Below are 14,887 nucleotides of genomic sequence, written 5' to 3' on the forward strand. Positions count from 1 at the left end.
CAGAACACAATTGCAGACACGTTAAACCGACTGACATCATTGTGTCACGAATGGGAGCTGCACCACCAGACTCTGAAGAATGTATTCCTGCGTTGGGGCACACCGAACTTGGACCTATTTGCAACTCCCCAGAACAGCAAATGCTGGTACCATGCAAGTTGGCATCCCCAACAGGGGTGATGGGAGAATGCCTTTTCAATTGCATGATCCAGCATATTTCCTTATGCTTTTCCTCCCATTTCTTTTCTTCCAAGAGTTCTGAGAAAGATGAAAGTCGAGCCATGCAAACAAACTAAACTACCAAGCCAATTCTTCACCATCAGGATTCAAGCAAGCCGGGCCGACGACGGCTGAAATGCCAGAAACCGGTCCCCGGAAGCTTGTCTCCTTTCTGGTGAAGAATTGGCTTGGTAGTTTAGTCTGCCCTGTTCCCATGATGCACTGGGCCAGGGACAGACTGATTTGTATATAGCCAGGTTCTGAGCTGGGATGGTGCAGTGAGCTAAATAACGGTGATGGATCAAGCCCTGATCTTTGGACTGGGTAAGAGTGGTCTGCTTAATTCAGACACTCTGTTCATCACCACCCCCTTTTCTGAATCGTTTTTGGCCACTATAGGTGTGGCAGGGTATATTCAGACATGAGTCCCTTGCTCACTGCACCATCAGGATTCTAGCAAGCCGGGCCGACGACGGCTGAAATGCCAGAAACCGGTCCCCGGAAGCTTGTCTCCTTTCTGGTGAAGAATTGGCTTGGTAGTTTAGTCTGGCCTGTTCCCATGATGCACTGGGCCAGGGACAGACTGATTTGCATATAGCCAGGTTCTGAGCTGGGATGGTGCAGTGAGCTAAATAACGGTGATGGATCAAGCCCTGATCTTTGGACTGGGTAAGAGTGGTCTGCTTAATTCAGACACTCTGTTCATCACCACCCCCTTTTCTGAATCGTTTTTGGCCACTATAGGTGTGGCAGGGTATACTCAGACATGAGTCCCTTGCTCACTGCACCATCAGGATTCAAGCAAGTCGGGCCGACGACGGCTGAAATGCCAGAAACCGGTCCAAGGAAGCTTGTCTCCTTTCTGGTGAAGAATTGGCTTGGTAGTTTAGTCTGCCCTGTTCCCATGATGCACTGGGCCAGGGACAGACTGATTTGCATATAGCCAGGTTCTGAGCTGGGATGGTGCAGTGAGCTAAATAACGGTGATGGATCAAGCCCTGATCTTTGGACTGGTAAAAATGTTCTGCTTAATTCAGACACTCTGTTCATCACCACCCCCTTTTCTGAATCGTTTTTGACCACTATAGGTGTGGCAGGGTATACTCAGACATGAGTCCCTTGCTCACTGCACCATCAGGATTCAAGCAACCGGGCCGACGACGGCTGAAATGCCAGAAACCGGTCCCCGGAAGCTTGTCTCCTTTCTGGTGAAGAATTGGCTTAGTAGTTTAATCTGCCCTGTTCCCATGATGCACTGGGCCAGGGACAGACTGATTTGCATATAGCCAGGTTCTGAGCTGGGATGGTGCAGTGAGCTAAATAACGGTGATGGATCAAGCCCTGATCTTTGGACTGGGTAAGAGTGGTCTGCTTAATTCAGACACTCTGTTCATCACCACCCCCTTTTCTGAATCGTTTTTGGCCACTATAGGTGTGGCAGGGTATACTCAGACATGAGTCCCTTGCTCACTGCACAATCAGGATTCAAGCAAGCCGGGCCGCTGACGGCTGAAATGCCAGAAACCGGTCCCCGGAAGCTTGTCTCCTTTCTGGTGAAGAATTGGCTTGGTAGTTAAGTCTGCCCTGTTCCCATGATGCGCTGGGCCAGGGACAGACTGATTTGCATATATCCAGGTTCTGAGCTGGGATGGTGCAGTGAGCTAAATAACGGTGATGGATCAAGCCCTGATCTTTGGACTGGGTAAGAGTGGTCTGCTTAATTCAGACACTCTGTTCATCACCACCCCCTTTTCTGAATCGTTTTTGGCCACTATAGGTGTGGCAAGGTATACTCAGACATGAGTCCCTTGCTCACTGCACCATCAGGATTCAAGCAAGCCGGGCCGACGACGGGTGAAATGCCAGAAACTGGTCCCCGGAAGCTTGTCTCCTTTCTGGTGAAGAATTGGCTTGGTAGTTTAGTCTGCCCTGTTCCCATGATGCACTGGGCCAGGGACAGACTGATTTGCATATAGCCAGGTTCTGAGCTGGGATGGTGCAGTGAGCTAAATAACGGTGATGGATCAAGCCCTGATCTTTGGACTGGTAAAAATGTTCTGCTTAATTCAGACACTCTGTTCATCACCACCCCCTTTTCTGAATCGTTTTTGACCACTATAGGTGTGGCAGGGTATACTCAGACATGAGTCCCTTGCTCACTGCACCATCAGGATTCAAGCAACCGGGCCGACGACGGCTGAAATGCCAGAAACCGGTCCCCGGAAGCTTGTCTCCTTTCTGGTGAAGAATTGGCTTAGTAGTTTAGTCTGCCCTGTTCCCATGATGCACTGGGCCAGGGACAGACTGATTTGCATATAGCCAGGTTCTGAGCTGGGATGGTGCAGTGAGCTAAATAACGGTGATGGATCAAGCCCTGATCTTTGGACTGGGTAAGAGTGGTCTGCTTAATTCAGACACTCTGTTCATCACCACCCCCTTTTCTGAATCGTTTTTAGCCACTATAGGTGTGGCAGGGTATACTCAGACATGAGTCCCTTGCTCACTGCACAATCAGGATTCAATCAAGCTGGGCCGCTGACGGCTGAAATGCCAGAAACCGGTCCCCGGAAGCTTGTCTCCTTTCTGGTGAAGAATTGGCTTGGTAGTTAAGTCTGCCCTGTTCCCATGATGCGCTGGGCCAGGGACAGACTGATTTGCATATAGCCAGGTTCTGAGCTGGGATGGTGCAGTGAGCTAAATAACGGTGATGGATCAAGCCCTGATCTTTGGACTGGGTAAGAGTGGTCTGCTTAATTCAGACACTCTGTTCATCACCACCCCCTTTTCTGAATCGTTTTTGGCCACTATAGGTGTGGCAGGGTATACTCAGACATGAGTCCCTTGCTCACTGCACCATCAGGATTCAAGCAAGCCGGGCCGACGACGGCTGAAATGCCAGAAACCGGTCCCCGGAAGCTTGTCTCCTTTCTGGTGAAGAATTGGCTTGGTAGTTTAGTCTGCCCTGTTCCCATGATGCACTGGGCCAGGGACAGACTGATTTGCATATAGCCAGGTTCTGAGCTGGGATGGTGCAGTGAGCTAAATAACGGTGATGGATCAAGCCCTGATCTTTGGACTGGGTAAGAGTGGTCTGCTTAATTCAGACACTCTGTTCATCTCCACCACCTTTTCTGAAATGCAAACTGATCCGGCATGGCTGTGTCAACACTGGTACACAGAAATGCTTCTCCTATCGCAAGTCCCACACTTCAAACTTCCAGTGATTCCAGATCTCCTGACTATGAACCAGGGGCAGATACTACGTCCGGACCTCAAGAGCCTGCATTTGTCAGCTTGGCTCCTAAATGCAATGAATTCGGACATTTGAACATTTCTAGTGAATGCCGCAATATTCTAGCCAAAGCTAGGGGGGGACAGTACCAATAAGACATACCGCCTCAAATGGAAGAGTTTCTGCATCTGGTGTCATCGGGAGAGTTTACATCCACTGTCTTCCTCTCCAGAACAGATCCTACCTTACCTTCTGCTTCTTGCAAATTCAGTTTTGGCGCATAGTTCTATTAAGGTTCACTTAGTGGCCATTTTTTGGTACAGAAGATCATCGTCTCCTGCTTCCTTATGGTCTTCTAGAATAGGTTAAGAGTTTCTAAAAGGAATCTTTCAAGTGTTTCCGCAAGTCAGACCCCCAACACCAGCCTGGCAATTGAACACAGTTCTTTCACAATTAATAAAAAAACCCTTTGATCCAATTCACACTGTAGAAAACAAATTCCTACCTTGCCACTTGCTTTAACGTCAGCCAGTGAAATACAAGCTTTTGTAATAAAGGAACCTTTCTTGCAATTCAGATCAGATGGAGTTATGCTCCGAACTAATCCAAAGTTGCCATCTGATTTCCACCTCAGCGAGCCAGTGGTTCTTAAAACATTCTTCCTGAACCCTATAACATCGGCTGAGAGAGCTTTGCATTCATTGGACATCAAACGTTGCCTAAAGGTTTATTTAGAAAGAACAAAATCTTTCTGTAAGACCTCAGCACTATTCATTATCCAAGAGGAGTATTTCCAGGTGGATTTCTGTCACCTCTGTCAGCTAGAGTCCAAGCCCATTCCACGAGATCAGTGGCAACATCTTCAGCCTTGAATAATAGACACGTTTTCACCCGGCACTACTGTTTGGACTCAGCAGTTCTCAATGACACAGCAGTGGGTCAGGCAGTACTACGGCATCTGTTCCATTAAGATGAGCCACCCCTATCTAACCTCCTAGCTATATTCAACTGTATCACATTTGCATATGGTAATCTGGTCATTGTCTTGAATACTCATGAAGGTTGTCCTTGGATTTTAAGCTTATGGTTATGTCCTTTACATTGTTGGGAATTGCTGGCAGGTTGCAGTGTTTACATTCCTGTTAAGCGTCAAAACTGTGCTAAATATGCTACCAAACTGCTCGCTACTCTCATTCAAAAAGAACAATTGATGGACAGAATGCAGAACAATGTCATGCATTCACCTCAGTACAGAAATCTGGGCTTAAATCCATCTTTTATTTGCTCACCATGCCATTCCATCTTGGACCCAGCATTATGCAAATCAGTCTTGACCCTGCGCCCATTGGGAACAGTCCAGCCCAAACTGCCAGGCCAGGTCCTCCCTGGACTGAAACAAGCATCCTAGGACTGGTTTCGGGCTTTCAGCCCTCATCAGCCAGGATAGCTTGACTCCAGTGGCATGGAGAGCACCAAACCTGCTAAAACTGTGTCAGATGCCACCCTTTGTACAGGAGGAAATTCTCTAAATAATCCCATCATAAATTCTTGAATTATTCTATGGGAATATAAAGAAATTGTATGTGACATCCTTAGAAAATGTGAAACTGCTGCTAGGCGAACTTTCACTGACCCATACAAATACAAAAAAGTCAAAGATAGAACCAAGCCAGGATTTGGTGTTTCTAGGAGCGAGAGTGAATACGGTGAAGGGGATGGTATTCTCTTCACAGAAAAGAGTACAAGAGCTGATAACTCCGGCGACGAAGCTGATAAGGAAAGTAAAGATAACAGTGAGCCGAATGAAGGCGGTGTTGGGAGCAATGTCTTCATGTACTCTGCTGATACACCAATGCAGAGTTAGGATGAGGGCGATTCAGGAGAATTACCCATACAAAAACCTTTTTATTTGCTGTCAATGTTTGTACTTACACTGCATCTTCCCCCTGCCTGGCAGCTGAATATCAGGGACTACTTTCTCCAGAAAATCATGACCTTCCACTTTTGCCCCGCTATCTTGAAGGCTGATTTCCTCGTATTGCTCTCCCTGGATTTTGCTGTTGCCTTGTCCTCTCTGCCGTCTTTTCAGTTGCCACTACGTATTGTACTGTCTGTACGTTGAATTCTGCCTATAGGCCTGAAAATAAGAGAGATGCTGTCTTTGTTGAAAGAAGCGCCTTTTATAACCTCTATAAGTTTGACTACGTTGCAACCTACCAAGCGAACGTGCCATCTTAGTATCTGCTTGTATTGCTTGAAGTGCTTCATTCACCTTGCTGCCGTACAAGCCCCTAGAAAATGGTACCTCTGGTATCTAGGGCATTGGACCTAAAGTGGGTTGGCCCCTAAGGCTTGCAGCACAAATTGTGCCACCCTACGGGAACCCTCACCGCACTCAGGCAAACTGCCATTGCAGCCTGCATGTCTTGGTGCGGAGAAAACCGTAGAGTCGACCTGGCACACATCCCTGTGTGCCGTGAATAGCAGCAATATATGTGGCATTGGTTAGACACCCCTAAGGCAGGGTGCACTGTAGCCATGTGAGGGCATATCTCGAGTGGGCATGTCCTGGTAATATCGGAGTTCACCCCTAGATATTACCAGTACATAAGGAAGCCATAACGAGTATGTGAGCTGGAGACTCGTTATTACGAGTTCCCCAGCTACATGATGGCTTTAGTGTACCCCAAGGCAGTTGGTACCAAATACCTCGTCTTAATAAACCACCACTGATGCCAGTGATGGATTTAATAATAAATGTACACAGAGGACACCTTAGAGGTACCCTCTGAAAACCTACCAACTACTAGTGTGATGACTGACTGCTCTCAACCAGCCTGCCACCATATACAGGTTTCTGACCCCCTGAGGCGAGAGCTCTCACTCTCTGTGTGCAACTGTTCACACCTCCAACGAGCAGGATGGAGAATCCAGGGTGGGAGGCTTTAAAGGCCCTGCCGCCTTTGATATGTGATCCTGGGCCTCCTCAGATAGTGGAGGTGCTCACACTTCTGTTCGAACCCCACATTTTGTTTTGGTGGAAAGACAGACAGGAAAATGTGTTAGATTAGGACGTGTGCCCACAGTCAGCCAGCACCACTCCTATGGTGGGCTACCTGATGTGGACCCCACTTTTCAGATTCTTCATGTTGTTTTGGCAGGAATTAGTCTTCTTGGGTCAGGGTTATGACTACTTCCCACCGGAAGTGGTCAGAAATAGGGTGTAGACACTCTAAGGTAGGTAGCCCAATGGCTACTAGCTGTCACTGTCCGTAAACACCTCTAAATTGAGTATACAGGTGGAACTCCTGAAACCAAGAACTCTGATTCGACGGATCAACAGTAGAAGGATAAAAAAGAGTCAGTGCCTGGTGTGAACAGCAGCAGAACTTTGGCGCGAAACCCTGCCTGCCATCCTCGGCCCTCTCTGGACAATCGCGGCAGAGGACTCATCCTGTGAGCTGGAAGTGGCATCACCACACTGCTTTTGGAGCAGTGCAAAGGAAAAAGAAACTGATAATAACAGAAACTCATGATAATTTTATTTTTAGTGGAGCTTGGAGCGGGCGGGCGGGGCTCAAAGCATCAGAGTGAGGAGGAGTGATATAATGTGCACCTTAAGTACCTATGACTTTTTGGCCAGTCGTGTTGGGGCAGCCAAACCGTGATGCACACTTAGCATGTTCTCTACCCGGCTTTACTGCACAGCCTCGTGGAGAACATGCTCAGGTTCCGCGCAGAACCACGCCATTCAGCCCCAATACAACAGTGCCACACTCTATACCCTCACAGATGCAATACCACAGCGTTATGCTCCACATATGCTCAGCCTCAGTACCACAGTGCCCCACTCCACATCATCGAAGCCCCAGTAGTACAGTTCCACATTCCAACCTCGGAAGTACCATTGCTCGGCAGTCCACATCCCCCACCACCATTGTGCCACACTCCACGCCTTCAAAGCCACAGTACAACAGCACCACACATATGTGCAGTACCACAGTGCTGCATTCCACATCCTCACAGCTCTAGTTCGGCCCAGCAGACTGCTAGACTTCCTGTCTCCACAGGTGAGGTACCACAGTGTAACACTCCCATCCTCACACTCCCAGTATCCTAATACCACACTCCACATCCCCACTACCTCTGCGCCACAATCAACATTCCCACAACACCAGTACCATTGCACCATACTCCACACCTGCAGTGCAACAACATCACACTGTCACAGCGCCAAACTCTACATCCCTACAGCCCCAGTACCACGGCACCACACTCCACACCCCCTACAGCCACAGAACCACAACACCACACTCCCCACCCCCACAGCCACAGAAGCACAGCACCACACTCCACACCTGCAGTAAAACATCACACTGTCACAGCGCCAAACTCTACATCCCTACAGCCCCAGTACCACAGCACCACACTCCCCACCCCCTACAGCCACAGAAGCACAGCACCACACTCCCCACCCCCCCACAGCCACAGAAGCACAGCACCACACTCCACACCTGCAGCACAACATCACACTCCACAGCCACATTGCCACAGCGCCACACTCCACATCCCTACAGCCGCACTACCATGGCACCACACTCCCCACCTCCCGCAGCAACAAAAGCACAGCACCACACTCCCCACCTGCAGTACAACATCACTCTGTCACAGCCCCACACTTTACATCCCTACATCCCTACAGTCCCAGTACCACGGTACCACACTCCCCACAGCCACAGAAGCACAGCACCACACTCCACATCCCTACAGCCGCAGTACCACGGTACCACACTCCCCACAGCCACAGAAGCACAGCACCACACTCCACATCCCTCCGGCCGCAGTACCACGGTACCACACTCCCCACAGCCACAGAAGCACAGCACCACACTCCACATCCCTACAGCCGCAGTACCACGGTACCACACTCCCCACAGCCACAGAAGCACAGCACCACACTCCACATCCCTACATCCGCAGTACCATGGTACCACACTCCCCAAAGCCACAGAAGCACAGCACCACACTCCACATCCCAATAGCCACAGCACTGTACTTCACCCCTTTGTCACAAGTCATTTGGCACCTGAGAACCAGTGTCTCATGCCCGCATAATTCCCCTCAGCACCACATATTCTGGTACCATCCATTTGCCCCTCAGCGCCACATAATCTGTTACCATCCCCTTCCTCCTCAACACCATATAATCCAGGACCATTACTCTCCTCCTCAGCACATAACACAATCTACTACCATCTCTATCCTCTGCAACACATAATCCACTACCATCCCTTTCCTAAACACCAAATAATCTGCTACCGTCCCTTTCGTCCTCTGCACCACATAATCTGTTACCAACTCATTCCTCCTCAGCACCACATAATCCACTGATACCCCCTTCCTCCTCAAAACAACATAATCTGCCGCCATCCCTCAATTCATTGGCACATCATAATGAACTATAGCCCCTTTCCTGCTCAACATCACATCGTCCAGTACCATCCCTTTCTTCCTCTGCCCAGCATAATCCACTACCATCCCTTTCCTCCTCTGCACCACATAACCTGTTACCAACTTAGTCCTCCTCGGCACCACATAATCCGCCACAATCCCTTTCCGCCTCAACACCACATAGTCCGCTGCCATCCCTCTCTTCAATGGCACTTCATAATATGCTATAGCCCCTTTACGGCTCAACATCACATAATCCAGTACCATCCCTTTCCTCCTTTGCACCACATCATCCACTACCACCCCTTTCCGCCTCTGCATCGCATATTCCACTACCAACCCTTTCCTCCTCTGCATCACATAGTCCACTACCACCCCTTTCCTCCTCTGCACCTCATAGTCCACTACCACCCCTTTCCTCCTCTGCACCACCTATTCTGGTACTATTCCTTTCCTCCTCTGCATCACATAGTCCACTATCATCCCGTTCTTCCTCTGCACCACCTATTCTGGTACTATTCCTTTCCTCCTCTGCATCACATAGTCCACTACCATCCCTTTCCTCCTCTGCACCACCTATTCTGGTACTATTCCTTTCCTCCTCTGCATCACATAGTCCACTACCATCCCTTTCCTCCTCTGCATCACATAGTCTACTACCATCCCGTTCTTCCTCTGCACCACCTATTCTGGTACTATTCCTTTCCTCCTCTGCATCACATAGTCCACTACCATCACTTTCTTCCTCAGCACTAAATACCCTGGTACCATCCCATTCCACCTCCACACCAGATATTCCGGCACCCTCCCATCCCTTCTCAGCATTACATATTCCTGTACCTTCCCACTCCTCCTCAGCATCTCACATTCCGGTCCCATCCCTTTTCCTTCTCAGTACCACACATTCCCATAGAATTCCTTTTCTGCACCACATTTTCCAGTACCATCCCTTTTCCTTCTCAGTACCACACATTCCCATAGAATTCCTTTTCTGCACCCCATTTTCCAGTACCATCCCTTTTCCTTCTCAGCACCACATATTCCGGTATCATCGCATCCACCTCTGCACCACATATTCCGGTAGCATCTATTTTTTCTAACTCAGCACCATATATTCCAGTACCATCCCTTTTACTTCTTGGCAAACATTGCCATAGCCCCTGTCATACCCAAAGCATGCTGATCCGGTCTACTCCTAATTGCATGGGCCTTGTTCCACTTGGAGTCAGGAAAGGCCACATTCATGTTGGTTATAACACCTACACTTTTCTGAAAAGAGAGGCACACTAGGGAGTGTTGATTTACAATAAATGTATAGTGTTAAGCACAAATACAGCTTGTTGAAACCAATAAATACTCATTCTGGCAAATTTCATATCATACCAGAAGGTTTCCGAGGTGTCTGGAGTAGAAGGTTTGTCAGGCAAGCACCATTCATCTTGCTGTAGTGCCTGGAGCGTTCTCTCTACCTGCATGACAGGCCTTAACCGATCAATGGTGTGGTGCACTCTGGAAGCAAGTTGGAGGGAAAATGGCAGCACACGGCTGGGGGCGGATGTGCAGAAGTGGTGAACGGTGCCATGGCCAGACTCTCTGGAAGAAAACAGAACAAACACAACCATCTGTGATCATATTGAAGCAGTGTGTGTGTGTGTGGTAGTAAAAGTTAGTCAGCATGAGCATAGACAAATATGTCTAAGCGTTTGTATGGTTCTGAAAAGATTTGATCAGCACACACTAACTCATGAAGTCAAAAAATCTCAAGAGAAAATGTATTCATAAACAGTTACGATGGAATCTTTTTTGAAAAATTCTTTATTCTTTTAATCTTCCCAGGGTAGCCAACGCGTTTCGTCCTTATATAGGACTTCTTCAGGGCTCAAACAGGTGTCTTTCATATGCACCGGAATATAAGCTCCAGAATTTTTTTTAAGGCAAGAAGTCTTCCTCTAAATCCAAAGAATAAAAGATTCCATCATAACTGTTTATGAATACATTTTTTCTTGAGATTTTTTGACGGCATGAGTTAGTGTGTGCTAATCAAATCTTGTCAGAATTGTTCATGTGAATTATATTCACAGTTAAGAAACTATGAGGTCTTGTTTCATTTGATCCTTTAACCACACAAAAACAGTTTCCTTCTACAATAATTGATGCGGTACTGTATCCAAGACCTCTCCTGTAAATTGTAAGCTTTTGTATGGGTGTGGGTATGCATGTGTTTCTTTGTACAGGTTAATCAGTGTATGAACAAGCGAAACTGTGTGTGTGGGTGTGTGTGTGTGTGTGTACAGACAAAGGGCAGTAAATGTCAGCATGTGAACGTGTGTTTGTGCAGGTTAACGTGCGATGTGCCTGTGCATGTTTTTTTTTGTTTGTTTTTTTTTAAAGAAGTTTTCTATAGCACTGGCCAGACCCCAGGGTATCGGAGCGCTTTACAGTAGGTACAGCACAAGTAATCATCAGATACAGAATAGAGGTGAGAAATATCCACAGAGGAGCGCAAAAATTAAAGAGCAACACATTATAGTAAATTACATTTTGTCTGCAAGGATCTTCCGAGTCTTAGAGCTGGAGCGGAGCTCGATGATTGTTTATTGCTCCCCTCTATCCACTTCCTAAGGAGCGGTTGAGGAACAGGGTTTTGAGTTGGCTTTTGAATTCTACAAAAGAGGGAATGGTTCTGATATGAGGGGGAATGGAATTCCAGATTTTGGGAGCGCTTCCGGTGAAAGATCGATCAGCAGTTTTTTTCTTTCTGGTCTTAGGTGGGATGAGTAGAAGGGAGTTTGAGCTTCTTAGGTTCCTGGACTGACCGGCTTTTATGAGTTTTTTCGCCAGGTAATCTGGTTTGCTGGTGTGAAGGGCTTTGTGGGTGAGGCAGGCTGTTCTGAAGCTAATCCGCATTTCTGCTGGGGAGTGCGGGGGAGATATGATCATATTTCTTGATAACGGTGATCATTCTGGCAGCGGCATGTAGCGTTGTTTTGATGGGAGCCAGGTGTGATTTTGGAATTCCTGAGAGGACTGTGTTCCCATAGTCCATTCTTGACAGAACCAGAGATTGGGTGGCCTGTTTGAGATCATTGGGCGGAATGTAGGGTTTTAATTTGTTCAGTAGTCTGAGGCTAAGGAACGCACTTTTGGCCGAATGCGTAATGTGTCTCGTCATATTCAGTTTTGGATCAAGAGTGATGCCTAGGGATTAGACAGAATCCGCTAGAATAAGATTTCCATTAAGTGCATTGATGGCCTTTAACCACTCGGCAATTTGTGGGTTGTCTTCCTTATTTGAGATAAGGAGTGTCTCAGTCTTGTGAGGGTTATGTTTCAGGTGGTTGCTTGTGAGCCAACGTTGGACATCTTTCAAGATATCATTAAGTCTTTGTATGTCTTTGAAAGAGGTTGTTTCCAGTTACATCTGGGTATCATCAGCGTAGAGATGGAAGTGAATGTTGGCTTTTCTAAGTAGTTTGAAAAGAGGTTCCATGTAGATATTAAAGAGTTACGGTGAAAGCACCGAGCCTTGAGGGACTCCTCTGTTGACTTGCTGGAGGTCGGAAGTAAAGTTTTTTATTTTTATTTTTTATGTGCGGTTGTGGAGGAAGGAGGAGAACCATTTGAGGACTACATCGCCAAGGCCGGCTCTTTCTTGGAGAGTCCTTATGAGGAGTTTGTGATCAACAGTATCAAATGATGCAGAGAGGTCAAGGAGAATGAGGAGGCAGCATTGATCGGAGTCTAGTGATCCATGTATATCGTTGATGATATTGAGAATCGCGGTTTCTGTGCTACAGCCTTTTCTGAAGCCAGACTGGTGGGGGTCCAGGAGGTTGATGTTGTCCAGGTGCTGGGTTAGTTGATGTAGTACGCATCTTTCAAGTGTTTTTGAGAGAAGGGGGAGGTTCGACACAGGTCTAAAATTGTTTAGATCTGTTACATCCAGTCCAGGTTTTTTCAACAGGGGTGTTACTTGACCCATTTTGAGGCAGTCAGGAACCACTCCGCTTTTCAGGAAACTATTTATGATCGTGCTCCAGAGCGGAGCTAGAGCATGCTTCATTTTTTTGGTCAGTAGGGGAGGAATGGGATCAAGGACATGGGCTGACGGTTTGGAGGTGGAGATCAGCGTGATTATCTCAGTTTTTTGGATAGGATGTAAACTAAGCCAGGAATTCGGAGAGGGACCAGGAGAGAGAAAGGAGAGAGATCTGGTGCCCCAGCCGCACTGCTCTTTGCGTGGTGCGTGTTGATGCCGTCCAGTGAGAGTTCAATTTTTGTGATCTTGTCCTTGAAAAATTTGGCAAACTTGTTGCATAGTTCTTTGGACCCCTGCACATAGGAGAGTATGGGCTTGGAGGTTTGTTGTCTGATGATGCTATAAAGCTCCTTGGGTCTGTTTTTGGCACTGCCCAGTGCCAAGCGGAAAAAACTGGATTTTTTGTTTTTGATGTGGTTGTTGTATTTCCTGCGCGCTGATTTGAGTTGGTCACGAAGAATAGAAGTAGGGTTATTTCTCCACTTTCTTTCTTTGGCTCTTAGTCCTCTCCTTTCAGAGTTGAGTTCGGAGTTGAACCATGATCTGGATGGGATGGCGCTACTCTTTTTGAGTTTTAAGGGCGCTACTTTGCCAAGGATGCAGGTACAGTGAAGTTGTGTGTGTGTGTATATACACGTGAAAGCATTTGTGAGCATATTTGTACAGATGAAGGTGCATGTGTGTGTATGCATGTGTGTGTGTGTGTGTGTGTATGTGTAAAAAATGAAGAGAGGGACCCCTTAAGTTACTCAAGGGAAATATGGTACTACTACCAAAACAAGAAATTATCCCCTTGACCTCAAATACAGTTCTAACACAACAGTCAAACAAACATGTAAAATATCACACTTATGTTTAATCAATGATCATTGCACCTTAAAAAATTATTTCTCCATAACATTTTCATTTCATTGTACAAAGCAAATTAAGCAAGTTAAAATACAAGTAAACACTTGTAATACTTATTTAAAAATATTTTTTGTTAACACAATACAATATCTCCTAAAATATATATCCTCTGTAGTATCAAACAAATTTAAAATAAACAGACACATTTCAATTTATGACCAGCATAAAGAAAGAGACAACAAAAATGTTTAGACAAGTATCTTCCGTGTTGTTTTGTTGTCCATTTTCTCTTTCGTCTGTGGCGCGGCTGCCCCAAGAAATCGGAAGTGTGACGGGGCAAGATGGCGGCCGTGAGGAGTGGCTGAGCGGCAGCTCCAGCAGTGTGGACACAGTTTGGGTGTAACCTCGACACACTGGTTCCTCATGCTGGATCACACCATGGGCTTACCAGGCAATCAGTAGATGAGCGCTCGCGGAGCCTAGTCGGGCCGGGAAGGCTTATGGAATGATTGTGCGAGAAGCGCCCGGTCACAGCACGGTGGCTTGACGGCTCGGCTCACGGCTTAGGGCTCGGATGTTTTTCACTGATCTCCGCTACAGGGCACTCCCCCCTGGTCTCCAGAGGCTGGTCGCCTCATTGCTCCTGAGGATCGGGTCGGCTGGAAAGCTCAGCGGTGGAGTCAGGAGGCGGAGGCGGAGCTCTGCAGGTGTCGGCGAACGGAGCGGAGGCGGAGGTGGATGCGGCAGGATCTGTGGCGGCAGAGTGGAATTCGGAGATTGCAAGGATCGTGTGCATAGGGGATCAATTTGGGGAAAGCAGCGCCTTTCTTTACACTCGGCATCTGCTGCACGGATGGCCCCTAAAATCAACACTGGAGGTAAGCCGCCAGCAAAAAAAAGAAATGTAATTGACAATGCCGGTATAGCAGGCAACTCTGCAGGCAACCCCACGAGCGCAGCGACTGTAACCGTAACCAGCACTGGGGGTGAGGGAGTAGCATTAGAAGCAGAGTCTGGGGGTCGGGCAAAGCAACAACAACCATCCTCTGGACAGAGCACCCCTAAAGAGATGCGACCCCCTTCTGCAAGAACTAGAC

The 14,887-nt window shown here is 47.5% G+C and overlaps 1 protein-coding gene across 1 annotated transcript in view; it reads right to left on the reverse strand.

The window, feature by feature from the left end:
- The window catches only part of TTC6 (tetratricopeptide repeat domain 6), a 1,229,706-nt gene that overhangs the window by 1,055,557 nt on the left and 159,262 nt on the right, over positions 1 to 14,887 (reverse strand). Inside the window, exon 5 of the mRNA XM_086936916.1 lies at positions 10,286 to 10,495. Coding sequence (XP_086793042.1) covers positions 10,286 to 10,495 — 210 coding nt within the window. The remainder of the gene's footprint in view (positions 1 to 10,285; positions 10,496 to 14,887) is intronic.

This window comes from Lissotriton vulgaris, chromosome 9 (assembly GCF_964263255.1).
Source record: "Lissotriton vulgaris chromosome 9, aLisVul1.2, whole genome shotgun sequence".
NCBI classification, from domain to species: domain Eukaryota; kingdom Metazoa; phylum Chordata; class Amphibia; order Caudata; family Salamandridae; genus Lissotriton; species Lissotriton vulgaris.